Here is a 27623-nt window from a genome sequence, read left to right as displayed (position 1 = left end):
TCCCAGACCCATTAGGGGGGTCCTGGGGGGTCTCTGACCCATTGGGGGGGGTCCTGGGGGGTCTTTATCCCCTATTGGGGGGTCCCAGGGGGTCTCTGACTCATTGGGGGGGTCCTGGGGGGTCTCTATCCCCTGTTGTTTCTCCTGGGGGGGGGGGAGGCTCCCGATGTCTGATTTTGGGGTGCCCCTGGGGGGGTCTCTGACCCATTGGGGGGGTCCTGGGGGGTCTTTATCCCCTATTGGGGGGGGGTCCCAGGGGGTCTCTGACCCATTGGGGGGGTCCTGGGGGTCTTTATCCCTTATTTGGGGGGGTCCCCGACCCTTTAGGGGGGTCCCAGACCCATTGGGGGGGTCCCAGGGGGTCTCTATCCCCTGTTGTTTCTCCTGGACGGGGGGGGGTTGGGGGGAGGCTCCCGATGCCTGATTTTGGGGTGCCCCTGGGGGGTCTCTGACCCATTGGGGGGAGTCCTGGGGGGTCTTTATCCCCTATTGGGGGGGTCCCAGACCCATTGGGGGGGTCCTGGGGGGGTCTTTATCCCCCATTGGGGGGGTCCTGGGGGGTCTTTAACCCATATTGGGGGGGGTCCCAGGGGGTCTCTGACCCATTGGGGGGGGTCCTGGGGGGTCTCTATCCCCTGTTGTTTCTCCTGGGGGGGGGGGGAGGCTCCCGATGCCTGATTTTGGGGTGCCCCTGGGGGGTCTCTGACCCATTGGGGGGGGGTCCTGGGGGGGTGTTTATCCCTTATTTGGGGTGTCCCCCGACCCTTTAGGGGGGGTCCCAGGGGGTCTTTAAACCCATATTGGGGGGGTCCCAGACCCATTAGGGGGGTCCTGGGGGGTCTCTGACCCATTGGGGGGGGTCCTGGGGGGGTCTTTATCCCCTATTGGGGGGTCCCAGGGGGTCTCTGACTCATTGGGGGGGTCCTGGGGGGTCTCTATCCCCTGTTGTTTCTCCTGGGGGGGGGGAGGCTCCCGATGCCTGATTTCGGGGTGCCCCTGGGGGGTCTCTGACCCACCGCGGGGGTCGCAGGGTCGGACCCGCTGCAGCTGCTGGAGGAAGCTCTGGGACCCCCCCCCCGACTCCGGGCTCAGCAAGCTGTTGGGGGTCCTGCAGAGCCCCCTGTTCCAAGCCCTGCTCGGTACGACCTGGGGGGGGCTCTGGGGGGGGTCTGGGGGGGGGTCTGGGGGGGGTCTGGGGGGGGGGTCTTGGGGGGGGTTTAGTGGGGGACAAAGCCACTGACACCCCCCTCCCCAATTACTCAGATATCCAGGAGAGCTACGAGGCAACAGTGACCGAGCCCCCCCCCAGCCCCCCCGAGGCTCCGGGTAACCCCCCCCCCCCCCACCTCAGGACCCTCCCCCCACCTCGGGACCCCCCCAAATTGAGCGTGGGGGGGGGGGTCTCACTCCCCCTCCCCCCCCCCCCAAATCGCTCCACCTCAGCCTAATCCCCGCCTCCCCTCCTCCTCGGCTCCGGCAGCCAAAGGGTTAACCCCCCCCCCCCCAAAACACCCCGCCCCCCCCCCCCATCTTCACGCCCCCCCCCCCCCAGCCCCCCACCCCCCGGTTCCGTTCGGGCTCCGCCGCCGCCGCCGCCACCCCCAAACCCCGAACCCCCCCCCCCCCCCACCCCAAACCGGCCTCTCCGAGCCCCCTCCCCTCCCCCCTCCCCAAAATCCTCCCCCCCCTTCCTCCACCCGCACCCCAAAATCCTCCCCCCCCCCCTTAACGCCCCTCCCCCCCCCCCCCCAAGAACGATCCCACCGCATCCGGGGGCTCCGGTTCCTTCCGACCCCCCCCCCTCCGCGATCCATCCTTCATCCCCCCCCCACTCCTCATCCTCATCCTTCACCCCCCCCCCCCCAAAATCCCGGGGGGGCTCTGAGACCCCCCCCCGAGACCCCCCTCCCCCCCCCCCAGCTCCTTCATCCTTCCCCTCCCTCCCCTTCCTCATCCTTCACCCCCCCCCCAGAGCTCTGAGACCCCCCCCCAGAGGTCTGAGACCCCCCCCCAAAGGCTTCGAGACCCCCCCCCAGGGGCTCCGCGACCCCCCCCCCGCGGGGGACTCTGAGACCCCCGAGACCCCCCCCCGAGCTCCTCCATCCTTCCCCCCCCCCCATCCTCCACCCCCTCTCTCCTCCATCCTTCACCCCCCCAGAGCTCCGAGACCCCCCCCCCTCGCTCCAACCCCCCCCGGGGGCTTCTCGACCCCCCCCTCTGGGACTCTGAGACCCCCTGAGACCCCCCTGGGTGGCTCCGCGACCCCCCCCCCTCCCCCAGCTCCTCCATCCTTCCCCCCTCCCCCTCCACCCCCTTTCTCCTGCAGCCCCCCCCCTCCATCCATCCTTCCCCCCCCCCCGGGGGTCCTGCAGCCCCCCCTCGCTCCTCGACGCCCCCCCCCTCAAACCCCCATCCCTCTGCCCCCCCCAACCCCACCCCCCCCCATTTTCTCCCTCCTCCACCCTCCCCATCTCCATCCCCCCCCCCCACCTCCGCGACCCCCCCCCTCCTTCTCCACCCACCCATCGCCCCCCCCCCATCTCCGCGCCCCCCCCCCGCTCCCCTCGACCCCCTCCCCCCCCCACTCCCGCATCCCCCCCCCCCCCCTCCATCCTCCTCCATCCTCCTCCGTCCTCCCCCGGAGCCCCCGTTCCGCCTCTTCCCCCTCCCCCCACGCCCCCCACGCTCATCTTTCCCCCCCCCCCGCACCCCATTTTCCCCCCCCCTCCCCTCCCCCCCCCCCCCAACACTCCCCCCGCCCCCGCCGAGCCCCCCGCCCGCCCCGGCGGCCCATGAGCCGCGGCCATGGACTGTCTGTGCATCGTCACCACCAAGGTACAGCCGGGGGGGGCTTTGGGGGGGGGTCCCGGAGGGGTTTTGGGGGGGTCTCAGAGAGCAGGGGGGGGGCTGTGAGGAGGGGGAGGGGGAGGGAAGTTGGGGGGGGGGCCGTGGGAGTTGATGGAAGGGGGGGGATGGGATGCTCTGGGGTGTCAGGGGGATGCTCTGGGATGCGGGGGGGGGGGCGAGGGGGGGAGTTTGGGGGTGGGAGGGGGCGGTGGGGGGTCGATTGGGGATGCGGGGGGGCTGCTGTGAGGTTTGGGGGTCTGCTGTGAGGTTTGGGGGGGCTGCTGTGTGATCTGGGGGCGTCTTGGGGGGGGCAGAGGATGCTCTGGGGTGTCAGGGGGATGCTCTGGGATGCGGGGGGGGGTCGTGGGGGGGTCTCTGTGGTCCTGGGGGGGGGTCTCAGGGGGCTGCTGTGAGGTTTGGGGGGGCTGCTGTGAGGTTTGAGGGGGCTGTTGTGTGATCTGGGGGTGTCCTAGGGGGGGCAGAGGATGCTCTGGGGTGTCAGGGGGATGCTGGGGGATTTGGGGGGGGTCGTGGGGGGGGTCTCTGTGATCCTGGGAGGGGGTCTCTGTGGTCCTGGGGGGGGTCTCAGGGGGCTGCTGTGAGGTTTTGGGGGGGGCTGCTGTGTGATCTGGGGGCGTCTTGGGGGGGGCAGAGGATGCTTTGGGGTGTCGGGGGGATGCTGGGGGATTTGGGGGGGGGTCTCAGGGGCTGCTCTGAGCTCTGGGGGGGTCCTGAGGGGGGTCTCTGATACCGGGGAGGGGGTCTCAAGGGGTTACTCTGTGGTCTGGGGGGGGTCCTGGGGGTCCTGGAGGGTTGTTTCATGGCAGATTTGGGGTGCTGGGGGGGGGGTCTCTTGGGGGTCTTGGGGGGCTGCTCTGCAATCTGGGGGGATCCTGGGGGGGTCTCAGGGGGTCTCTGTGATCCTTGGAGGGGTCTCAGGGGCTTCTCTGCGATCTGGGGGGGTCCTGGGGGGTCTCTGATCCTGGAGGGGGGGTCTCAGGGGGCTGCTTTGTGATCTGGGGGGGTCCCTGGGGTCCTGGGGGTTGTTTTGGGATAGATTTGGGGGTCCTGGGGGGAACCTCTTGGGGGTCTTGGGGGGCTTCTCTGTCATCAGAGGGGGTCCTGGGGGGGGTCTCTGTGCTTCTGGGGGGGTCCTGAGGGTCCTGAGGGGTTGTTTGGGGGTCTTGGGGGGCTACTGTGTGATTTTGGGGGGTCCTGAGGGTCCTGGGGGGTTGTTTTGGGGCAGATTTGGGATCCTTGGGAGTCCCTGAGGGGTCTCTTGGGGGATCTTTGGGGGGATCTCTGTGATCTGGGGGGGTCCTGAGGGGCTGTTTTGGGGCAGATTTGGGGTCTTGGGGGGCTGCTGTGTGATCTTGGGGGGTCCTGAGGGTCCTGGGGGGGCTGTTTTGGGTCAGATTTGGGGTCTTGGGGGGCTGCTGTGTGTGATTTTTGGGGGGTCCTGAGGGGCTGTTTTGGGTCAGATTTGGGGTCTTGGGGGGCTGTTGTGTGATCTGGGGGGGGTCCTGAGGGTCCTCAGGGGCTGTTTTGGGGTCTTGGGGGGCTGCTCTGTGATTTTGGGGGGTCCTGAGGGTCCTGAGGGGCTGTTTTGGGTCAGATTTGGGGTCCTGGGGGGGGGTCTTCCTGGGGGGGTCTCTGGGGTGTCTCTGTGCTCGCTGTGCATCGTCTGGGGGGTCCCTACTTGTGTTTTGGGGGGGTGTGGGGGGTGTGTTTGGGGGTCTCCATCACTTTTTGGGGGGGTTGGGGGGGGGGGTCGAGGCCGTGCCGAGGGTGCTGATGGGATTTTTGGGGGGGGGGGGGGTGTCACGTGTGTCCCCCCACGCAGGGGGCGTTTCGTGGGTGCGGGAGTTGCCGTGGCAACCGCGTGGGGGGGTTGGGGGGTGGGTTTTGGGGGGTGGGGGGGGGGTTATACAGGTGTTACACCCCCCCCCCAAACCTTCATCCTCCTCCTCCTCACTCCCACCCCCCCCTCCCCAGAGCTGTGGCCCCAACGGGGGGTTTTGGGGATGGGGGGGTGGGTGAAAAACCCCGCTCACCCCCCCCACTTTCTGCCTGGACCCCCCCCCCCAGTCCCGTCCTGACCCCCCCCAATTCCATCCTGAGCCCCCCAATCCCATCCTGAGCCCCCCCAATCCCGTCCTGAGCCCCCAAATCCCCCTCCTGCACCCCAAATCCCATATTGAGCCCCCAATCCCCCTCCTGCACCCCAAATCCCGTCCTGAGCCCCCCAATCCCATCCTGAGCCCCCCAATCCCGTCCTGAGCCCCCAAATCCCCCTCCTGCACCCCAAATCCCGTCCTGAGCCCCCAAATCCCCATCCTGCACCCCAAATCCCATATTGAGCCCCCCCAATCCCCCTCCTGCACCCCAAATCCCGTCCTGAGCCCCCCAATCCCATCCTGAGCCCCCCCAATCCCGTCCTGAGCCCCCAAATCCCCCTCCTGCACCCCAAATCCCGTCCTGAGCCCCCAAATCCCCATCCTGCACCCCAGAATCCCATATTGAGCCCCCAATCCCCCTCCTGCACCCCAAATCCCGTCCTGAGCCCCCCAATCCCATCCTGAGCCCCCCAATCCCGTCCTGAGCCCCCCAATCCTGTCCTGAGCCCCCCAATCCCCCTCCTGCACCCCAAATCCCGTCCTGAGCCCCCCCAATCCCATCCTGAGCCCCCCAATCCCATCCTGAGCCCCCAAATCCCCCTCCTGCACCCCAAATCCCGTCCTGAGCCCCCTAATCCACCTCCTGCACCCCAAATCCCATCCTGAGCCCCCAAATCCCCCTCCTGTGCACCCCAAATCCCATATTGAGCCCCCCAATCCCCATCCTGCACCCCAAATCCCGTCCTGAGCCCCCCAATCCCATCCTGAGCCCCCCAATCCCGTCCTGAGCCCCCCAATCCCGTCCTGAGCCCCCCAATCCCCCTCCTGCACCCCAAATCCCGTCCTGAGCCCCCCCCAATCCCATCCTGAGCCCCCCAATCCCATCCTGAGCCCCCAAATCCCCCCTCCTGCACCCCAAATCCCGTCCTGAGCCCCCTAATCCACCTCCTGCACCCCAAATCCCATCCTGAGCCCCCAAATCCCCCTCCTGCACCCCAAATCCCATATTGAGCCCCCCAATCCCCATCCTGCACCCCAAATCCCATCCTGAGCCCCCCAATCCCGTCCTGAGCCCCCCAATCCCGTCCTGAGCCCCCCAATCCCCCTCCTGCACCCCAAATCCGTCCTGAGCCCCCCCCAATCCCATCCTGAGCCTCCCAATCCGTCCTGACCCCCCAAATCCCCCTCCTGCACCCCGAATCCCCATCCCGACCCCCCTTAATCCCCTTCTGCCCCCCATCCTCACCTGCTGCCCCCTCCCCACCTGAGCCCCCCTCCTGCCCTCCCAACCCCTCCTGCCCCCCCAATCCCCTTCCTGCCCCCCACCTTCCTCCTGCCCCACATCCCCCCCATTCCTGCCCCACACCCCCCCTTCCCTCCCCAAATCCCCCCAAACCCCCCCTCAAACCCCCTCAAACCCCCCAAATCCCCCAAATCCCCCCAAACCCCCCCAAACCCCCAAAACCCCTCGAAACCCCCCCAAACCCTCAAATCCCCCCAAACCCCCCCAAACCCCCAAACCCCCTATCCCCCCCAAACCCCCTCAAACCCCCCAAACCCCCCAAATCCCCCAAATCCCCCCAAACCCCCCAAACCCCCCAAACCCCCAAAACCCCTCCAAACCCCCCCAAACCCTCAAATCCCCCCAAACCCCCCCCAAACCCCCCAAACGCCCCCAAAACCCCCCAAACTCCCCCATCCCCCCCATCCCCCCCATCCCCATCCCGCGCGCGCCCGTTGCCATGACGACGCCTCTGCTCAGGCCCCGCCCCTTTTGCACACGCCCCTTTCCCGCCCGTTGCCGTGGCGACGCCTCGGCCCCTCAGGCCCCGCCCCCTTTTGCACACGCCCCTTTCCCGCCCGTTGCCGTGGCGACGCGGCCTCGCGCCGTTACCCCGGTGACCAGCCCATGGGGGGGGGGGGGGGGGCCGGGACCGAACTGCGCATGCGCCGAGCGGCTCCGAGCTGGCCACGCCCCTTTTAACTCTTGGCGCGCCGAGGCAATGGCGAAGGGGGGTTAATTGGGGTTAATTAGAGCCTGGGGGGGGTTTAAGGGCGTTAATTGGGGTTTTTGGGGATATAAGGGTGATTAACTGGGGTTTAAGGGGGGTTAATTGGGCTATAAAGGGGTTAATTGGGATTAATTGGTGTTTGGGTTGTTAATCGGGGTTTAAGGGGTGTTAATTGGGACTTAGGGGGTTAATTGGGGTTAATTGGAGCCTGGGGGGGGTTAATTGGGGTTTTGGGGATATAAGGGCAATTAATTGGGGTTTAAGGGGGGTTAATTGGGATATAAAGGGGTTAATTGGGTTTTAACGGGTGTTAATTGGGGTTAATTGGTGTTTGGGGTTGGTAATTGGGACTTAAGGGAGGTTAACTGGGGTTTAAGGGCGGTTAATTGGGGTATAAATGGGTTAATTGGGGTATAAATGGGTTAATTGAGGTAAATTGTGGTTTAAGGGCCATTAATTGGGGTTTGGGGGGTTAATTTGGGTTAATTGGGGTTAATTGAGGATTAAAATGGGTTTCTTGGGGTTTAAGGGGTGTTAATCGAGGTCTGGGGGCGTTAGTTGGGCTTTGAGGTTGTTAATTGGGTTTTAGTTGGGTTAGTTGGTGTTTAGGAGACGTTAATTGGCGTTAATTGGTGTTAATTGGGGTTAATTGGGGCTTAAGGGGGTTAATTGACCTTTAAGGTGGGCCATTTTGGGTCTGGGGGCACTAATTGAGGTGGGTGTTGTTAATTAGACTTTAAGGGTCGCTAATTGATGTTTAGGAAGCGTCAATCGCCATTAATTAGCGCTAATTGGGGTTAATTGGAGCTTAAGGGGGTTAATTGATCTTTAAGGTGGGCCAGTTTGGGCCTGGGGGCACTAATTGAGGTGGGTGTTGTTAACTAGAGTTTAAGGGGGCGTCAATCGCCATTGATTAGCGCTAATTGGGGTTAATTGCGGCCCTACGGCGGCCGCGCGGGGTCAAAGCGCGGCCGTGACGGCGTCCCGCGAGGGTCAATCCCGGTCAGTCCGTTCCCCGTTAATCCGCGTTAATCCGCGTTAATCCGCGTTAATCCGGGCGCCGGGGGGGGGTCGCCCGGGGGGGGTGTCGATGGGGCCGGGGGCGGGGGATGGCGGCCCCGGGCCCGGGCGGCTGCGGGGCGGCGGTCGCGGGGCCCCCCCGGGCCGGCGGCTGCTTCTCGCCGCTGCTGTGTCAGTGCCGCGTGGTCTGGCGGCGCCGCAGCCTCTCGCTCGGCTTCGGCTGCAAGGTGCGCGCGCGGCGCTGGGAGGGACTGGGAGCACTGGGAGCACTGGGAGAGGCACTGGGAGCGCTGGGAGGGACTGGAAGCGCTGGGAGAGGCACTGGGAGCGTTGGGGAGAGGCACTGGAGGCACTGGGAGAGGGACTGGGAGAGGGGACTGGGAGCACTGGGAGAGGGGACTGGGGGGGACTGGGGGGGGACTGGGAGGCACTGGGAGGGACTGGGAGGGGGGACTGGAGGCACTGGGAGCGCTGGGAGGGACTGGGGGGGCACTGGGGAGGACTGGGAGCGCTGGGAGAGGGACTGGGAGGGACTGGGAGAGGGACTGGGAGTGCTGGGAGAGGCACTGGGAGGCTCTGGGAGGGACTGGGAGGCACTGGGAGAGGGACTGGTAGCGCTGGGAGGGACTGGGAGGTGCTGGGAGAGGGACTGGGAGGGACTGGGAGTGCTGGGAGAGGCACTGGGAGGCTCTGGGAGGGACTGGGAGGCACTGGGAGAGGGACTGGTAGCGCTGGGAGGGACTGGGAGGTGCTGGGAGAGGGACTGGGAGGGACTGGGAGTGCTGGGAGAGGCACTGGGAGGCTCTGGGAGGGACTGGGAGGCACTGGGAGAGGGACTGGTAGCGCTGGGAGGGACTGGGAGGTGCTGGGAGAGGGACTGGGAGGGACTGGGAGTGCTGGGAGAGGCACTGGGAGGCTCTGGGAGGGACTGGGAGGCACTGGGAGAGGGACTGGAAGGGACTGGGAGGGCACTGGGGGTGACTGGGAATGCTGGGGAGGGGACTGGGGGGAATAGGGGGCACTGGGAGGTACTGGGAGGCACTGGGGAGGGCACTGGGAGGCACTGGGAGGCACTGGGGAGGGCACTGGGAGGCACTGGAGATGCTGGGGAAGGGGTCCTGGGTGCACTGGGAGCCCCCCCAGGGTCACTGGGAGCACTGGGAGGGGGGTTTGTCCCGCCCCTCCCCCTCCCCAGTTTATTCCCTTAATCCCTGGCCGGGATTAAACTGGGAGCGCTGGGGGGTGGGGGAGGGGCGATGGGTGGGGGAGGGGGCGATGGAGGGAGGGGAAACGGTGCCATCCCTCCCCCCCCCCACGGTGCTTAATTACCCGCGGGGCTTAATTAGCTGCAGTTAATTGGTGGGGGGGGGGTGCTTGGGGGGCTTCTATCGCGATATTGGGGGGGGGTGGGTGTCCCCTCGACCCCCCCCCGAGTAGGGATGTGACATGGGGGGGTCTGGGGGGGTTACAGGGGCAGTGTGGGGGATGCTCTGTCGCGATAGGGAGGGGCTCTGTCGCGATATGGGGGGGGACTGAGTGTGTCTGTGCCCCCCCCACAGGTGGGGGAGGGGGAGTTGTTGTGTCCCCCTCCCCCAAAACAGGGGTTCTGGGGGGTCACAAGGGCAGTGGGGGAGGGTCTATCGCGATGGGGGGGGGGCTCTATCGCGATAGGAAGGGTCTGTGTGTCCTCCCTGACCCCCCCTCCAAGTGGGGAGGTGGGGGAGTGTCCCCACCCCCCCCCTAAACACAAGGGGTCTGGGGGGGGGATCTGTGGGGTCACAAGGGCAGTGGGGGGGGGTCTATCGCGATGGGGGGGGGGCTCTCTATCGCGATAGGAGGGGATCTGAGTGTCCTCCTCTTCCCTCAAAGGTGGTGGGGGGGGATGTTTGTCCCATCCTCCCCCCCAAAAAACAAGGGGGCCTGGAGGGGGGGGGCGGGGTCTATGGGGTGTTGTGGGGGGGGTTCTATCGCGATGGGGGGTCTCTATCGCGATAGGAGGGGTGTCTGAGTGTCCCCCTCTTCCCTCAAAGGTGGTGGGGGGGGATGTTTGTGCCATCCTCCCCCCCAAAATCAAGGGGCCTGGAGGCGGGGGGGGGATCTGTGGGGTGTTGTGGGGGGGGTTCTATCGCGATGGGGGGGGCTCTATCGCGATAGCAGGGGGTTTGAGTGTCCCCCTCTTCCCCTCAAAGGTGATGGGGGGGATGTTTGTGCCATCCTCCCCCCCAAAAACAAGGGGCCTGGAGGGGGGAGTGGTCTATGGGGTGTCGTGGGGGGGGGGGTTCTATCGCGACGGGGGGGCTCTATCGTGACATGGGGGTATCTGTGTGTCCCCCTCTTCCCCTAAAGGTGGTGGGGGGGGGATGTTTGTGCCATCCTCCCCCCCCAAAATCAAGGGGCCTGGAGGCGGGGGGGGGATCTGTGGGGTGTTGTGGGGGGGGGTTCTATCGCGATGGGGGGGGCTCTATCGCGACATGGGGGTGTCTGTGTGTCCCTCCCTTCACGGGGCTGTCCCCCCCCCCCTCCAGAAATACCGGTACCAAGATGAGGATTCGCCCCCCCCTGGAGCAGAGCCCCGGCCCATCTGCCCAGCCAGGTTCGGCCACGGGGGGGCGCCCTTGGGGCGATGACGTCACACGGGGGTCACGTGACACTGGGTGTGACGTCACGGGTGATGACGTCACTCGGGTGGGGGAGGGGGCTGGATTTGGGGGTCTCACAGTCACACACCCCCCCCCCCCCAAAGGCCAACTCGCCCCCCCGTCATCGTCAACACCGACACGCTGGAGGCGCCGGCGTATGTGAGTGACACCCCGGGACCCCCCCTGGGACCCCCCTGGGACCCCCCCCGAGACCCCCCTGGGACCCCCTTGAGAGCCCCCTGGGACCCCCCCCAAGACCCCCCTGGGACCCCCTTGAGACCCCCTGGGACACCCCCATCACTGAGACCCCCCTGGGACCCCCTTGAGAGCCCCCTGGGACCCCCCCGGGACCCCCCCTGGGACCCCCATCACTGAGACCCCCCCCCCCTTGGGATCCCCCCTGGGACCCCCTTGAGACCCCCTGGGATCCCCCCTCACTGAGACCCCCCTGGGACCCTCCTGAGACCCCCCTTTGATCCCCCTGGGACCCCCCTGGGACCACCCATCACTGAGACCTCCCCTGGGACCCCCCTGGGACCCCCTCTCACTGAGACCCCCTCTGGGACCCTCCTGAGACCCCCCTGGGACCCCCCATCACTGAGACCCCCCTGAGACCTTCCTGAGACCCACTTGAGACCCCCCTGGGACCCCCCCTGGGACCCCCTTGAGAGCCCCCTGGGACCCCCATCACTGAGACCTCCCCCGGGATCCCCCTGGGACCCCCATCATTGGGACCCCCCTGAGACCCACTTGAGACCCCCCTGGGACCCCCCTGGGACCCCCCCTCACTGAGACCCCCCTGAGACCCCCCGTGAGAGCCCCCTGGGACCCCCCCTCACTGAGACCCCCCTGAGACCCCCCGTGAGAGCCCCCTGGGACCCCCATCACTGGGACCCCCCCTGAGACCTTCCTGAGACCCCCTTGAGAGCCCCCTGGGACCCCCATCACTGAGACTCCCCCCCTGGGACCCCCCCCTCACTGAGACCCCCCTGGGACCCCCTTGAGACCTTCCCTGGGACCCCCATCACTGAGACCCCCCCCTGGGACCCCCCTGGGACCCCCATCACTGAGACTCCCCCCTGGGACCCTCCTGAGACCCCCCTGGGACCCCCCTGGGACCCCCTGGGACCACCCATCACTGAGACCCCCCCTGGGACCCCCCTGGGACCCCCTCTCACTGAGACCCCCCTGGGACCCCCCCATCACTGAGACCCCCTCTGGGACCCTCCTGAGACCCCCCTGGGACCCCCATCACTGGGACCCCCCTGAGACCTTCCTGAGACCCACTTGAGACCCCCCTGGGACCCCCCTGGGACCCCCTTGAGAGCCCCCTGGGACCCCCATCACTGAGACCTCCCCCGGGATCCCCCTGGGACCCCCATCATTGGGACCCCCCTGAGACCCACTTGAGACCCCCCTGGGACCCCCCTGGGACCCCCCCTCACTGAGACCCCCCTGAGACCCCCTTGAGAGCCCCCTGGGACCCCCCTGGGACCCCCTTGAGAGCCCCCTGGGACCCCCATCACTGAGACTCCCCCCTGGGACCCCCCTGGGACCCCTCTGGGACCCCCCCTCACTGAGACCCCCACTTGGACCCCCCTTGGACCCCCCTTGGACCCCCCTGGGACCCCCCATCACTGGGACCCCCCCCTTGGGGCCTCCCCTGGGACCCCCCTCACTGAGAACCCCCTGAGACCCCCTTGAGACACCCCTGGGACCCTTCTGGGACCCCCTGAGACCCCCCCAGGACCCCCTGGGAACACACTGAGACCCCCCCCCTCACTGAGACCCCCCCAGAACCCCCCTGACACCCCCCCTGGGACCCTTCTGGGACCCCCTGAGACCCCCCCAGGACCCCCTGGGAACACACTGAGACCCCCCCCCTCACTGAGACCCCCCCAGAACCCCCCTGAGACCCCCCTGACACCCCCCTGGGACCCCCCTGAGACCCCCCTGACCCCGTTGCCCCCCCGCAGGTGAACGGCACCGAGGGCGAGATGGAATACGAGGAGATCACACTGGAGAGGGTGAGACCCCCTGGGAGCCCCCCAAAACCCCCTGAGACCCCCCAAAACCCCCTGAGACCCCCCAAAACCCCTCTGAGACCCCCCAAAACCTCCTGAGACCCCCCAAACCACCCTGAGACCCCCCCAAAACCCCCTGAGACCCCCCCAAAACCCCCCTGAGACCCCCCCAAACCCCCTGAGACCCCCGAACCACCCTGAGACCCCCCAAACACCCTGAGACCCCCCAAACCCCCTGAGACCCCCAAACCCTCTGAGACCCCCCCAAACCACCCTGGGACCCCCAAAACCCCCTGAGACCCCCCAAACACCCTGAGACCCCCAAACCCTCTGAGACCCCCCCAAACCACCCTGGGACCCCCAAAACCCCCTGAGACCCCCCAAACACCCTGAGACCCCCAAACCCCCTGAGACCCCCAAACCCTCTGAGACCCCCCCCAAACCACCCTGGGACCCCCAAAACCCCCTGAGACCCCCCAAACACCCTGAGACCCCCAAACCCTCTGAGACCCCCCCAAACCACCCTGGGACCCCCAAAACCCCCTGAGACCCCCCAAACACCCTGAGACCCCCCCCAAACCCCCTGGGACCCCCCAAAACCTCCCTGAGACCCCCCCAAAACCACTGGGACCCCCCAAAACCCCTGACACCCCTCAACACCCCAATTCCTCCCCAGTACCCCCCAGTACCCTCCCAGTGCCCCCCAGTACCCCACCAGGACTCCCTCAGTGTTCCCCAGTGCCCCCCAGTGCTCCCCAGTATCACACCAGTGCCCCCCCAGTGCCTCCCAGTACCCCCAGTACCCCCCCAGTACATTCCCAGTACCCCCCTAGTGCCCCCCATTGCCCCCAGTACCCTCCAGTACACTCCCAGTACCCCCCAGTGCCCCCCAGTACCCCTCCAGTACCCCCCAGTACACTCCCAGTACCCCCCCAGTACCCCCAGTACCCCCCAGTACACTCCCAGTACCCCCCCCAGTACCCCCCAGTACCCCTCCAGTACCCCCCCAGTACACTCCCAGTACCCCCCCAGTACCCCACCAGTACCCCCCAATCCCCCCAAATCCCCCCCGAGTGCCCCCCAGTACCCCACCAGTGCCCCCCAGTATTGTCCAGACCCCTCCCAGTCCCCTCCCAGTGCCTCTCCAGTACCCCCCAGTGCCTCCCAGTGCCCCCCAGTACCCCACCAGTACCCCCCAGTGTTGTCCAGACCCCTCCCAGTGCCTCTCCAGTACCCCCCAGTGCCTCCCAGTACCTCCCAGTGCCCCCCAGTACCCCACCAGTACCCCTCAATCCCCCCAAACACCCCCCGAGTGCCCCCCAGTACCCCACCAGTGACCCCCAGTGTTATCCAGACCCCTCCCAGTGCCTCTCCAGTACCCCCCAGTGCCTCCCAGTGCCTCCCAGTGCCCCCCCAGTGCCCCCCATTGCTCACACCCCTGTGCCCCCTCCCAGGGCAACTCGGGGCTGGGCTTCAGCATCGCCGGGGGCACCGACAACCCCCACGTGGGCGACGACCCCGGCATCTTCATCACCAAGATCATCCCCGGGGGGGCTGCGGCCCAGGACGGGCGCCTCAGGTGGGACCCCCCCTGGGACCCCCCCAAAATACCCCCCCCTGGGACCCCCCTGGGACCCCCAAATCTACCCTGAGACCCCCCAAATCCACCCTGGGACCCCCAAACCCCTCCAGGACCCCCCCCAGCATCTTCATCACTGAGATCATCACCAGGGGGGCTGCAGCACCTCAGGTGGGACCCCCCCTGGGACCCCCCAAATAACCCCCCTGGGACCCCCCCAAAATAACCCCCCTGGGACACCCCCAAACCCCCCTGGACCCCCAAATCCACCCTGGGACCCCCAAACCCCCCCAGGACCCCCTCAACATCTTCATCACCGAGATCATCACTGGGGGGCTGCGGCACCTCAGGTGGGACCCCCCTGGGACCCCCCAAATAACCCCCCCTGGGACCCCCCCAAACCCCCTCAGGACCCCCCCAAACTCCCCTGGCACCCCCAAATCCTCCCTGGGACCCCCAAATCCACCCTGGGACCCCCAAACCCCTCCAGGACCCCCAAACCCCTCCAGGACCCCCCCAGTATCTTCATCACCAAGATCATCACCAGGGGGGCTGCGGCACCTCAGGTGGGACCCCCCTGGGACCCCCCAAATAACCCCCCTGGGACCCCCAAATCCACCCTGGGACCCCCAAACCCCTCCAGGACCCCCCAAATCTACCCTGAGACCCCCCAAATCCACCCTGGGACCCCCAAACCCCTCCAGGACCCCCCCAGCATCTTCATCACTGAGATCATCACCAGGGGGGCTGCAGCACCTCAGGTGGGACCCCCCTGGGACCCCCCAAATAACCCCCCTGGGACCCCCCAAAATAACCCCCCTGGGGCCCCCCCAAACCCCCCTGGGACCCCCCAAATAACCCCCCTGGGACCCCCAAATCCACCCTGGGACCCCCAAACCCCTCCAGGACCCCCCCAGTATCTTCGTCATCAAGATCATCCCCGGGGGGGCTGCAGCCCAGGACGGGCGCCTCAGGTGGGACCCCCCCCCAAATAACCCCCCTGGGACCCCCAGATCCTCCCTGGGACCCCCAAATCCACCTTGGGACCCCCAAACCCCCCCAGGACCTCCCTGGCATCTCCATCACCAACATCATCCCTGGGGGGGGCTGTGGTGCAGGATGGGCGCCTCAGGTGGGACCCCCCCTGGGACCCCCCAAAATAACCCCCTTGGGACCCCCCCTGGGACCCCCAAATCCACCCTGGGACCCCCAAACCCCCCCAGGACCCCCCCCAGCATCTTCATCACTGAGATCATCCCCGGGGGGGCTGCAGCACCTCAGGTGGGACCCCCCTGGGACCCCCCAAAATAACCCCCCTGGAACCCCCCTGAGACCCCCAAATCCACTCAGGGACCCCCAAATCCCCCCAGGACGCCCCCAGCATCTTTGTGACCGAGGCTGGTGTGCAGGATGTGACCCCTTTGCACCCTCCCAGCCCCCCTGGGACCCCTCTAGAGCCCCCTGTGAGCCCCCCAAAGCCCCCCAGGACCCCCCTGGGACCCCCTGAGGGTGTGTTTTGGGGTGCTGTGCAGGGTGAACGACAGCATCCTGTTTGTGACCGAGGCTGGTGTGCAGGATGTGACCCCTTTGCACCCTCCCAGCCCCCTCCCAGCCCCCCTGCAGCCCCCCAGGACCCCCTGTGACCCCCCCAGACCCCCCCAGGACCCCCCTGGGACCCCCTGAGGGTGTGTTTTGGGGTGCTGTGCAGGGTGAACGACAGCATCCTGTTTGTGACTGAGGCTGGTGTGCAGGATGTGACCCCTTTGCACCCTCCCAGCCCCCTCCCAGCCCCCCTGCAGCCCCCCAGGACCCCCTGTGACCCCCCCAGACCCCCCCAGGACCCCCCTGGGACCCCCTGAGGGTGTGTTTTGGGGTGCTGTGCAGGGTGAACGACAGCATCCTGTTTGTGACCGAGGCTGGTGTGCAGGATGTGACCCCTTTGCACCCTCCCAGCCCCCCTGGGACCCCTCTAGAGCCCCCTGTGACCCCCCCAAAGCCCCCCAGGACCCCCCTGGGACCCCCTGAGGGTGTGTTTTGGGGTGCTGTGCAGGGTGAACGACAGCATCCTGTTTGTGAACGAGGCTGGTGTGCAGGATGTGACCCCTTTGCACCCTCCCAGCCCCCCTGGGACCCCTCTAGAGCCCCCTGTGAGCCCCCCAAAGCCCCCCAGGACCCCCCTGGGACCCCCTGTGACCCCCCCAGAGCCCCCCAGGACCCCCTGAGGGTGTGTGTTTGGGTGCTGTGCAGGGTGAACGACAGCATCCTGTTTGTGAACGAGGCTGGTGTGCAGGATGTGACCCCTTTGCACCCTCCCAGCCCCCCTGGGACCCCTCTAGAGCCCCCTGTGAGCCCCCCAAAGCCCCCCAGGACCCCCCTGGGACCCCCTGAGGGTGTGTGTTTGGTGCTGTGCAGGGTGAACGACAGCATCCTGTTTGTGAACGAGGCTGGTGTGCAGGATGTGACCCCTTTGCACCCTCCCAGCCCCCTCCCAGCCCCCCTGCAGCCCCCCAGGACCCCCTGTGACCCCCCCAGAGCCCCCCAGGACCCCCCTGGGACCCCCCCAGAGCCCCCCAGGACCCTCTCCAGGGTGTGTTTTTGGGTGCTGTGCAGGGTGAACGACAGCATCCTGTTTGTGACCGAGGCTGGTGTGCAGGATGTGACCCCTTTGCACCCTCCCAGCCCCCCTGGGACCCCTCTAGAGCCCCCTGTGACCCCCCCAGGACCCCCTGTGACCCCCCCAGAGCCCCCCAGGACCCCCTCCAGGATGTGTTTTTGGGTGCTGTGCAGGGTGAACGACAGCATCCTGTTTGTGACCGAGGCTGGTGTGCAGGATGTGACCCCTTTGCACCCTCCCAGCCCCCCTGGGACCCCTCTGGAGCCCCCTGGCACCCTCCCAGCCCCCCTGTGAGCCCCCCAGAGCCCCCCAGGACCCCCTGAGGGTGTGTTTTGGGGTGCTGTGCAGGGTGAACGACAGCATCCTGTTTGTGACCGAGGCTGGTGTGCAGGATGTGACCCCTTTGCACCCTCCCAGCCCCCTCCCAGCCCCCCTGCAGCCCCCCAGGACCCCCTGTGACCCCCCCAGACCCCCCCAGGACCCCCCTGGGACCCCCCTGAGGGTGTGTTTTGGGGTGCTGTGCAGGGTGAACGACAGCATCCTGTTTGTGACCGAGGCTGGTGTGCAGGATGTGACCCCTTTGCACCCTCCCAGCCCCCTCCCAGCCCCCCTGCAGCCCCCCAGGACCCTCTGTGACCCCCCCAGACCCCCCCAGGACCCCCCTGGGACCCCCTGAGGGTGTGTTTTGGGGTGCTGTGCAGGGTGAACGACAGCATCCTGTTTGTGAACGAGGCTGGTGTGCAGGATGTGACCCCTTTGCACCCTCCCAGCCCCCTCCCAGCCCCCCTGCAGCCCCCCAGGACCCTCTGTGACCCCCCCAGACCCCCCCAGGACCCCCCTGGGACCCCCTGAGGGTGTGTTTTGGGGTGCTGTGCAGGGTGAACGACAGCATCCTGTTTGTGAACGAGGCTGGTGTGCAGGATGTGACCCCTTTGCACCCTCCCAGCCCCCATGGGACCCCTCTAGAGCCCCCTGTGACCCCCCCAGTCCCCCCCAGAGCCCCCCAGGACCCCCTGAGGGTGTGTGTTTGGGTGCTGTGCAGGGTGAACGACAGCATCCTGTTTGTGAACGAGGCTGGTGTGCAGGATGTGACCCCTTTGCACCCTCCCAGCCCCCCTGCAGCCCCCCAGGACCCCCTGTGACCCCCCCTGCAGCCCCCCAGGACCCCCTGTGACCCCCCCAGGACCCCCCTGGGACCCCCTGAGGGTGTGTTTTGGGGTGCTGTGCAGGGTGAACGACAGCATCCTGTTTGTGACCGAGGCTGGTGTGCAGGATGTGACCCTCCCAGCCCCCTCCCTGCCCCCTGTGACCCCCCCAGGACCCCCTGTGACCCCCCCAGACCCCCCCAGAGCCCCCCAGGACCCTCTCCAGGGTGTGTGTTGGGTGCTGTGCAGGGTGAACGACAGCATCCTGTTTGTGACCGAGGCTGGTGTGCAGGATGTGACCCCTTTGCACCCTCCCAGCCCCCCAGGACCCCCTGTGACCCCCCCAGGACCCCCTGTGACCCCCCCAGGACCCCCTGTGACCCCCCCAGGACCCCCCTGGGACCCCCTGAGGGTGTGTTTTGGGGTGCTGTGCAGGGTGAACGACAGCATCCTGTTTGTGAACGAGGCTGACGTGCGGGAGGTGCCGCACAGCGCCGCGGTCGAGGCTCTGAAGGAGGCCGGAGCCGTCGTCCGTCTGTACGTGATGCGGCGCAAGGGCCCCGCCGAGAAGGTCGTGGAGGTCAAACTCATCAAAGGGCCCAAAGGTACCCCCTGGGACCCCCACAGTGGCACTGGGACCCCCTGGGACCCCCTGGGACCCCCTGGGACCACCTGGGACCCCCTGAGACCCCCACAGTGGCACTGGGTCCCCCTGGGACCCCTTGGGACACCCCTGGGACCCCCTGAGACCCCCTGGGACCCCCTGAGACCCCCACAGTGGCACTGGGACCCCCTGGGACCCCTTGGGACACCCCTGGGACCCCCTGAGACCACCTGGGACCCCCACAGCAGCACTGGGACCCCCTGGGACCCCCCCTGGGACCACCTGGGACCCCCACAGTGGCACTGGGACCCCCTGGGACCCCCTGAGACCACCCCTGGGACCCTCTGGACCCCCCTGAGACCCCCTGGGACCCCCTGAGACCCCAAAGTGGCACTGGGACCACCCTGGGACCACCCTGAGACCCCCTGGGACCCCCAAAGTGGCATGGGGACCCCCTGAGACCCCCACAGCGGCAATGGGACCCCCTGGGACCACCCTGGGACCCCCTGAGACCCCCACAGCAGCACTGGAACCCCCTGGGACCCCCTGAGACCCCCACAGTGGCAATGGGACCCCCTGGGACCCCCTGAGACCCCATGAGACCCCCTGAGACCCCCACAGCGGCACTGGGACCCCCTGGGACCCCCTGGGACCACCCTGAGACCCCCTGGGACCCCCAAAGTGGCATGGGGACCCCCTGAGACCCCCACAGCGGCAATGGGACCCCCTGGGACCACCCTGGGACCCCCTGAGACCCCCACAGCAGCACTGGAACCCCCTGGGACCCCCTGAGACCCCCACAGCAGCACTGGAACCCCCTGGGACCCCCTGAGACCCCCACAGTGGCAATGGGACCCCCTGGGACCCCCTGAGACCCCATGAGACCCCCTGAGACCCCCACAGCGGCACTGGGACCCCCTGGGACCCCCTGGGACCACCCTGAGACCCCCCTGGGACCCCCGGGACACCCACAGCAGCACTGGGACCCCCTGGGACCCCAAAGTGGCACTGGGACCACCCTGGGACCACCCTGGGACCACCCTGGGACCCCCTGAGACCCCCGGGACACCCACAGCAGCACTGGGACCCCCTGGGACCCCAAAGTGGCACTGGGACCACCCTGGGACCACCCTGGGACCCCCTGAGATCCCCACAGTGGCAATGGGACCCCCTGGGACCCTCTGGGACCCCCACAGTGACACTGGGACCCCCTGGGACCCCCTGGGACCACCCTGAGACCCCCCTGGGACCCCCGGGACACCCACAGCAGCACTGGGACCCCCTGGGACCCCCACAGCGGCAATGGGACCCCCTGGGACCACCCTGAGACCCCCACAGTGGCAATGAGACCCTCTGGGACCCCCTGGGACCCCCTGAGACCCCCTGGGACCCCCACAGCGGCACTGGGACCACCTGGGACCACCCTGGGGGGATTTTGGGGGTGTTTTGGGGAGGTTTTTGGGGCTGTTTTGGAGTTTTGGGGAGGTTTTGGGGGGATTTTGGGGGAGTTTTGGGGAGGTTTTTGGGGCTGTTTTGGAGTTTTGGGGAGGTTTTGGGGGGATTTTGGGGAGGTTTTGGGGAGGTTTTTGGGGCTGTTTTGGAGTTTTGGGGAGGTTTTGGGGGGATTTTGGGGGTGTTTTGGGGAGGTTTTTGGGGCTGTTTTGGAGTTTTGGGGAGGTTTTGGGGGGATTTTGGGGAGGTTTTGGGGAGGTTTTTGGGGCTGTTTTGGAGTTTTGGGGAGGTTTTGGGGGGATTTTGGGGGTGTTTTGGGGAGGTTTTTGGGGCTGTTTTGGAGTTTTGGGGAGGTTTTGGGGGGATTTTGGGGAGGTTTTGGGGAGGTTTTTGGGGCTGTTTTGGAGTTTTGGGGAGGTTTTGGGGGGATTTTGGGGGAGTTTTGGGGAGGTTTTTGGGGCTGTTTTGGAGTTTTGGGGAGGTTTTGGGGGGATTTTGGGGAGGTTTTGGGGAGGTTTTTGGGGCTGTTTTGGAGTTTTGGGGAGGTTTTGGGGGGATTTTGGGGGAGTTTTGGGGCTGTTTTGGAGTTTTGGGGGTGTTTTGGGGGATTTTGGGGAGGTTTTTGGGGTGTTTTGGGGGTGTTTTGGGGATGTTTTGGGGAGGTTTTGGGGGTGTTTTGGGGAGGTTTTTGGGGAGGTTTTTGGGGAGGTTTTGGGGATGTTTTGGGGGGATTTTGGGGAGGTTTTGGGGGTGTTTTGAGGGTGTTTTGGGGGGTCCCAGCCCTGCCTGACCCCCCCTTTGCCCGTGTCCCCCCCAGGGCTGGGGTTCAGCATCGCAGGGGGGGTGGGGAACCAGCACATCCCCGGGGACAACAGCATCTACGTCACCAAAGTCATCGAGGGGGGGGCGGCCCACAAGGACGGGCGGCTGCAGATCGGGGACAAGATCCTGGCGGTGAGGGGCACTGGGAGGGACTGGGAGGGACTGGGAGGCACTGGGAGGGACTGGGAGGTGATGGGAGGTGATGGGGGGGCACTGGGAGGCACTGGGAGGTGATGGGGGGCACTGGGAGGGACTGGGAGGGGAGTGGGAGGTTATGGGGGGCACTGGGAGGGACTGGGAGGGACTGGGAGGTGATGGGGGGGCACTGGGAGGGACTGGGAGGGACTGGGAGGTGATGGGGGGGCACTGGGAGGCACTGGGAGGGACTGGGAGGGACTGGGAGGTGATGGGGGGGCACTGGGAGGTGATGGGGGGCACTGGGAGGAGACTGGGAGGTGATGGGGGGCACTGGGAGGTGATAGGGGGCACTGGGAGGAGACTGGGAGGTGATGGGGGCCACTGGGAGGTGATGGGGGGCACTGGGAGGGACTGGGGGGCACTGGGAGGGAACTGGGAGGGATTGGAGGGGACTGGGAGGCACTGGGAGGGATTGGAGGGGGCAGTGGGAGGGATTGGGAGGGACTGGATGGGCACTGGGAGGGGATGGGAGGGATTGGGGGGGGGTACTGGGAGGGACTGGAGGAGCAGCAGACCCCCCCTGTGACCCCTGAGTGACCCTGGTGTGACCTCGTGTGACCCCCTGACCCCTGGGTGACCCCTGGGTGACCTCCTGACCCCTGACACCCCCCAGTGCCCCCTCAGTGCCCCCCTAGTGCCCCTGCAATGCCTGCCAGTGCCTCCCAGTACCCTCTAGTTCCCCCTAATGCCCCCCAGTACCCCCCCATGCCCCCCAGTGCCCCCTCATGCCCCCTCAGTGCTCCCCAGTGCCTCCCAGTGCCCCCCAGTACCCCCCCTGATGCCCCCCCCGTGTCTCCCAGTGACTCCCAGTGCCCCCCAGTGCCTCCCAGTGTCCCCCAGTGCCCCCCCGACGCCCCCCATGCCCACCAGTGCCCCCCAGTACCCCTCCTGATGCCCCCCCGTGTCTCCCAGTGATTCCCAGTGCCCCCCAGTGCCCCCCAGTACCCCCCCTGATGACCCCCCGTGTCTCCCAGTGCCTCCCAGTGCCCCCCAGTGCCCCCCAGTGCCCCCCCTGATGACCCCCCGTGTCTCCCAGTGCCTCCCAGTACCTCCCAGTTCCCCCCCAGTGCCCCCCAGTGCCCCCCCTGATGCCCCCCCGCCTCCCAGTGCCTCCCAATGCCCCCCAGTGCCCCCCCTGACGCCCCCCATGCCCACCAGTGCCCCCCAGTACCCCCCCCGATGCCCCCCCGCCTCCCAGTGCCTCCCAATGCCCCCCAGTGCCCCCCAGTACCCCCCCTGATGCCCCCCTGTGTCTCCCAGTACCTCCCAGTGCCTCCCAGTGCCCCCCAGTGCCCCCTCTGATGCCCCCCCGTGTCTCCCAGTGCCCCCCAGTGCCTCCCAATACCCCTCCAGATGCCCCCCCGTGTCTCCCAGTGCCCCCTGTGCCCCCCCAGTGCCCCCCAATACCCCTCCTGATGCCCCCCCCGTCTCCCAGTGACTCCCAGTTCCCCCCCAGTGCCCCCCAGTACCCCTCCTGATGCCCCCCCGTCTCCCAGTGACTCCCAGTTCCCCCCCAGTGCCCCCCAGTACCCCTCCTGATGCCCCCCCGTCTCCCAGTGCCCCCCAGTGCCTCCCAGTGCCCCCCAGTACCCCCCGTGATGCCCCGCCGTGTCTCCCAGTGCCCCCCAGTGCCTCCCAATACACCTCCAGATGCCCCCCCGTGTCTCCCAGTGCCCCCCAGTGCCTCCCAATACCCCTCCAGATGCCCCCCCGTGTCTCCCAGTGCCCCCCAGTGCCCCCCAGTGCCCCCCAGTACCTCCCAGTGCCCCCCAGTACCCCTCCTGATGCCCCCCCGTGTCTCCCAGTACCTCCCAGTGCCTCCCAGTGCCCCCCAGTGCCCCCTCTGATGCCCCCCCGTGTCTCCCAGTGCCCCCCAGTGCCTCCCAATACCCCTCCAGATGCCCCCCCGTGTCTCCCAGTGCCCCCTGTGCCCCCCCAGTGCCCCCCAATACCCCTCCTGATGCCCCCCCGTCTCCCAGTGACTCCCAGTTCCCCCCCAGTGCCCCCCAGTACCCCTCCTGATGCCCCCCCGTCTCCCAGTGACTCCCAGTTCCCCCCCAGTGCCCCCCAGTACCCCTCCTGATGCCCCCCCGTCTCCCAGTGCCCCCCAGTGCCTCCCAGTGCCCCCCAGTACCCCCCGTGATGCCCCGCCGTGTCTCCCAGTGCCCCCCAGTGCCTCCCAATACACCTCCAGATGCCCCCCCGTGTCTCCCAGTGCCCCCCAGTGCCTCCCAATACCCCTCCAGATGCCCCCCCGTGTCTCCCAGTGCCCCCCAGTGCCCCCCAGTGCCCCCCAGTACCTCCCAGTGCCCCCCAGTACCCCTCCTGATGCCCCCCCGTGTCTCCCAGTGATTCCCAGTGCCCCCCAGTGCCCCCCAGTGCCTCCCAGTGCCCCCCAGTACCCCCCCTGATGCCCCCCCCGTGTCTCCCAGTGACTCCCAGTGCTCCCCAGTGCCTCCCAATACCCCTCCAGATGCCCCCCCGTGTCTCCCAGTGCCCCCCAGTACCCCCCGTGATGCCCTCCCGTGTCTCCCAGTACCTCCCAGTGCCCCCCAGTGCCCCCTCTGATGCCCCCCCGTGTCTCCCAGTGCCCCCCAGTGCCTCCCAATACCCCTCCAGATGCCCCCCATGTCTCCCAGTGCCCCCAGTACCCCCCATGATGCCCCGCCCCGTGTCTCCCAGTGATTCCCAGTGCCCCCCAGTGCCCCCCAGTACCTCCCCTGATGCCCCCCTGTGTCTCCCAGTGATTCCCAGTGCCCCCCAGTGCCCCCCAGTGCCCCCCCTGATGCCCCCCCGTGTCTCCCAGTGACTCCCAGTATCCCCCAGTGCCCCCCAGTGCCCCCCCTGATGCCCCCCCGTGCCCCCCAGGTGAACAACGTGAGCCTGGAGGACGTGATGCACGAGGACGCCGTCGCCGCCCTCAAAAACACCTTCGACGTCGTTTACCTGCGAGTGGCCAAACCCGCCGCGGCCTTCCTGGGGGACAGCTTCGGGCCCCCCGACCTCACCAGCTGTGAGCGCCGCTGGCAGCCACTGGGAGGGCACTGGGGGGCACTGGGAGGGGACTGGGAGGCACTGGGAGGTGATAGGAGGCACTGGGAGGGGACTGGGAGGTGATAGGGGGCACTGGGAGGGCACTGGGAGGGCATTGGAGGGACTGGGAGGCACTGGGAGGGGACTGGGAGGGGTTGGGGAGGCACTGGGAGGTGATAGGGGGCACTGGGAGGCACTGGGAGGTGATAGAGGGCACTGGGAGGCACTGGGAGGTGAGTGGGAGGGGACTGGGAGGGACTGGGAGGGCACTGGAGGGCACTGGGAGGGGAGTGGGAGGTGATGGGGGCACTGGGAGGGCACTGGGAGGGGACTGGGAAGGGGGAAACCCCCCCTGGGGGATGCTTTGGGGGTCCCTGATGGCAGCAGCTGTGGGGGGGGCGGGCACTGGGGGGACCCCCTGACCCCTGTGACCCCCCAGTGACCCCTGTGACCCCACATGACCCCTGTGACCCCACATGACCCCTGTGACCCCTGTTAACCCCTTCCCAGCCAACTCAGCCCACCTGGACTCAGATCCCCTGTACCCCCTCTGTGACCCCCCTGTACCCCCTCTGTGACCCCCCATGACCTCCTATGACCCCTGTGACCCCCCATGACCCCTGTGACCCCACATGACCCCTCTATGACCCCTGTGCCCCCTCCCCAGCCTACTCAGCCCACCTGGACTCGGAGCTGGGCCCTCAGGGCTACCTGTGACCCCCCTGTACCCCCTCTGTGACCCCCAGTGACCCCCCTGTACCCTATCTGTGACCCCCTGTGACCCCCTATGACCCCCCATGATCCCTGTGACCTCTCATGACCCCAGTGACCCCCCATGACCCCTGTTAACCCCTCCCCAGCCTACTCAGCCCACCTGGACTCGGAGCTGGGCCCTCAGGGCTACCTGGGCCCCGATTTCCCCCCGGCCATGACCCCGACGTCCCCCCGACGTTACTCCCCGGGGCCCAAGGACCTGCTGGCGGAGGATGACGTGCCCAGGTACGGCTGGGGGGGCCCAAAGCCTCGGGGAGAGGGGTCCCCAAAACTTGGAGGGGGTCCCTAAAGCCTAGAGGAGGCTCCAAAGCCACTCCTGGGGGGGCCCAAAGCCTGGGAGGGGTCCCCAAAGCCTGGAGGAGGGGTCCTTGGATCACAGGGGGGTCCCCAAAGCCTGGGGAGGGGGTCCCCAAAGCCTGGAGGAGGGGTCCTTGGATCACAGGGGGGTCCCCAAAGCCTGGGGAGGGGGTCCCCAAAGCCTGGGAGGGGTCCCCAAAGCCTGGAGGGGTGTTCTTGGATCTCAGGGGGGTCCCTAAAGCCTGGGGGGGAGGGGTCCCCAAAACTTGGAGGGGGTCCCTAAAGCCTAGAGGGGGCTCCAAAGCCACTCCTGGGGGGGAAGCAAAGCCTGGGAGGGGTCCCCAAAGCCTGGAGGAGGGGTCCTTGGATCACAGGGGGGTCCCCAAAGCCTGGGGGGGAGGGGTCCCCAAAACTTGGAGGGGGTCCCTAAAGCCTAGAGGGGTCCCCAAAGCCACTCCTGGGGGGGCCCCAAAGCCTGGGAGGGGTCCCCAAAGCCTGGAGGAGGGGTCCTTGGATCACAGGGGGGTCCCCAAAGCCTGGGGAGGGGGTCCCCAAAGCCTGAGGGATCCTAAAGTCACTCCTGGGGGATCCCAGACCTTGATGGGGGGTCCCAAAGCCACTTCTGGGGGTCCCCAAAGCCTGGGGAGGACCCCAAGGCCTCTCCTGTGGGGGTTCCCATGACCCCCCATGAGCCCCCTGTCCCCCTGTGACCCCCTGTGACCCCCCCAAACCCCTTGTCCCCCCATGACCTCTCCTGACCCCCCTGTCTCTGGGACCCCCTGTGACCCCCCCTAAACCCCCTGACCACCCTGTCCTCCCATGACCCCTGTGACCCTTTGTGACCCCCCATGACCTCCCCTGACCCTCCCTGTCCCTTGGACCCCCCGTGACCTCTTCTGACCCCCATCCCTCGTGACCTCCCATGACCTCCCATGACCCCTCCCTGTCCCCCTATGACCTCCCATGACCCCTGGGACCCCCCCTGGGACCCCCCTGTCCCCCAATGACCTCCCATAACCTCGTGTGACCCCTCCATCCCCATGACCTCCCATGACCCCTGGGACCCCCCTGACGCCTCCTGGGACCCCCCCTGTCCTCCCGTGACCTCCCATGACCTCTGGGACCCCCCCTGGGACCCCCCCTGACCCCCCCTGGGACCCCCTCTGACCCCTGTGACCCCTCCATCCCCATGACCTCCCATGACCTCTGTAACCCCCCTGACTCCCCCTGGGACCCCTCTGACCCCCCCTGGGACCCCCCTGCCCCCCCATAACCTCCTGTGACCCCTCCATCCCCATGAGCTCCCATGACTCCTGGGACCCCCCCGGGACCCCCCCTGGGACCCCCCCCTGACCCCCAATGACCTCCCATAACCTCCTGTGACCCCTCCATCCCCATGACCTCCCATGACCCCTGGGACCCCCCTGACGCCTCCTGGGACCTCCCTGACCCCCCCTGGGACCCCCCTGTCCCCCTATGAGCTCCCATGACCCCTGGGACCCCCCTGACCCCTCCTGGGACCCCCTCTGTCCTCCCATGACCTCCCATGACCTCTGTGACCCCCCTGACCCCTCCTGGGACCCCCCCTGTCCCCCCATGACCTCCCATGACCCCTGGGACCCCCCCTGGGACCCCCCCTGTCCCCCCCGTGCAGGGAGCCGCGCCGGATCCTGATCCACCGGGGCTCCACCGGCCTCGGCTTCAACATCGTGGGGGGAGAGGACGGGGAGGGGATCTTCATCTCCTTCATCCTGGCCGGGGGCCCAGCCGACCTCAGCGGGGAGCTGCGCAAGGGAGACCAGATCCTGTCTGTGAGTGGCACCCCATGGCACCCCATGGCACCCCACAGCACCCCACAGCACCCCACAGCACCCCATGGCACCCCACAGCACCCACAGCACCCACAGCACCCACAGCACCCCATGGCACCCCACAGCACCCCATGGCACCCCACGGCACCCCACAGCACCCCATGGCACCCACAGCACCCCACAGCACCCCACAGCACCCCACAGCACCCACAGCACCCCACAGCACCCCACAGCACCCCACAGCACCCACAGACACCCCACAGCACCCCACAGCACCCACAGCACCCCACAGACCTCAGCGGGGAGCTGCGCAAGGGAGACCAGATCCTGTCTGTGAGTGGCACCCCACGGCACCCCACAGCACCCACACACACCCCACAGCACCCCATGGCACCCACAGACACCCTATAGCACCCCACAGCACCCCACAGCACCCACAGACACCCCACGGCACCCCATGGCACCCACAGACACCCCACAGCACCCACACACACCCCACAGCACCCCATAGCACCCCATGGCACCCCACAGCACCCCACAGCACCCCACAGCACCCCATGGCACCCCACAGCACCCACAGCACCCCATGGCACCCCACAGACACCCCATGGCACCCCACGGCACCCCATAGCACC

General features: G+C 67.4%; 1 protein-coding gene across 1 annotated transcript in view; it reads left to right on the top strand.

Moving 5' to 3' along the window:
- Window positions 1-8117: 8117 nt before the first annotated feature.
- LOC133629069 (disks large homolog 4-like) overlaps window positions 8118-27623 on the top strand; it is a gene marked incomplete at its 3' end in the record, with an annotated part of 36523 nt that continues 17017 nt past the window's right edge. Inside the window, 10 exon segments of the mRNA XM_062019706.1 lie at window positions 8118-8223; window positions 10522-10589; window positions 10740-10794; window positions 12612-12662; window positions 14114-14238; window positions 18433-18602; window positions 20871-21007; window positions 23942-24086; window positions 24967-25105; window positions 26832-26988. Of these exon segments, the coding sequence (XP_061875690.1) occupies window positions 12633-12662; window positions 14114-14238; window positions 18433-18602; window positions 20871-21007; window positions 23942-24086; window positions 24967-25105; window positions 26832-26988 (903 nt within the window).

Source organism: Colius striatus, unplaced genomic scaffold (genome assembly GCF_028858725.1).
Source record: "Colius striatus isolate bColStr4 unplaced genomic scaffold, bColStr4.1.hap1 scaffold_117, whole genome shotgun sequence".
NCBI lineage: Eukaryota > Metazoa > Chordata > Aves > Coliiformes > Coliidae > Colius > Colius striatus.
This window is presented reverse-complemented; position numbering and strand designations above follow the sequence as displayed.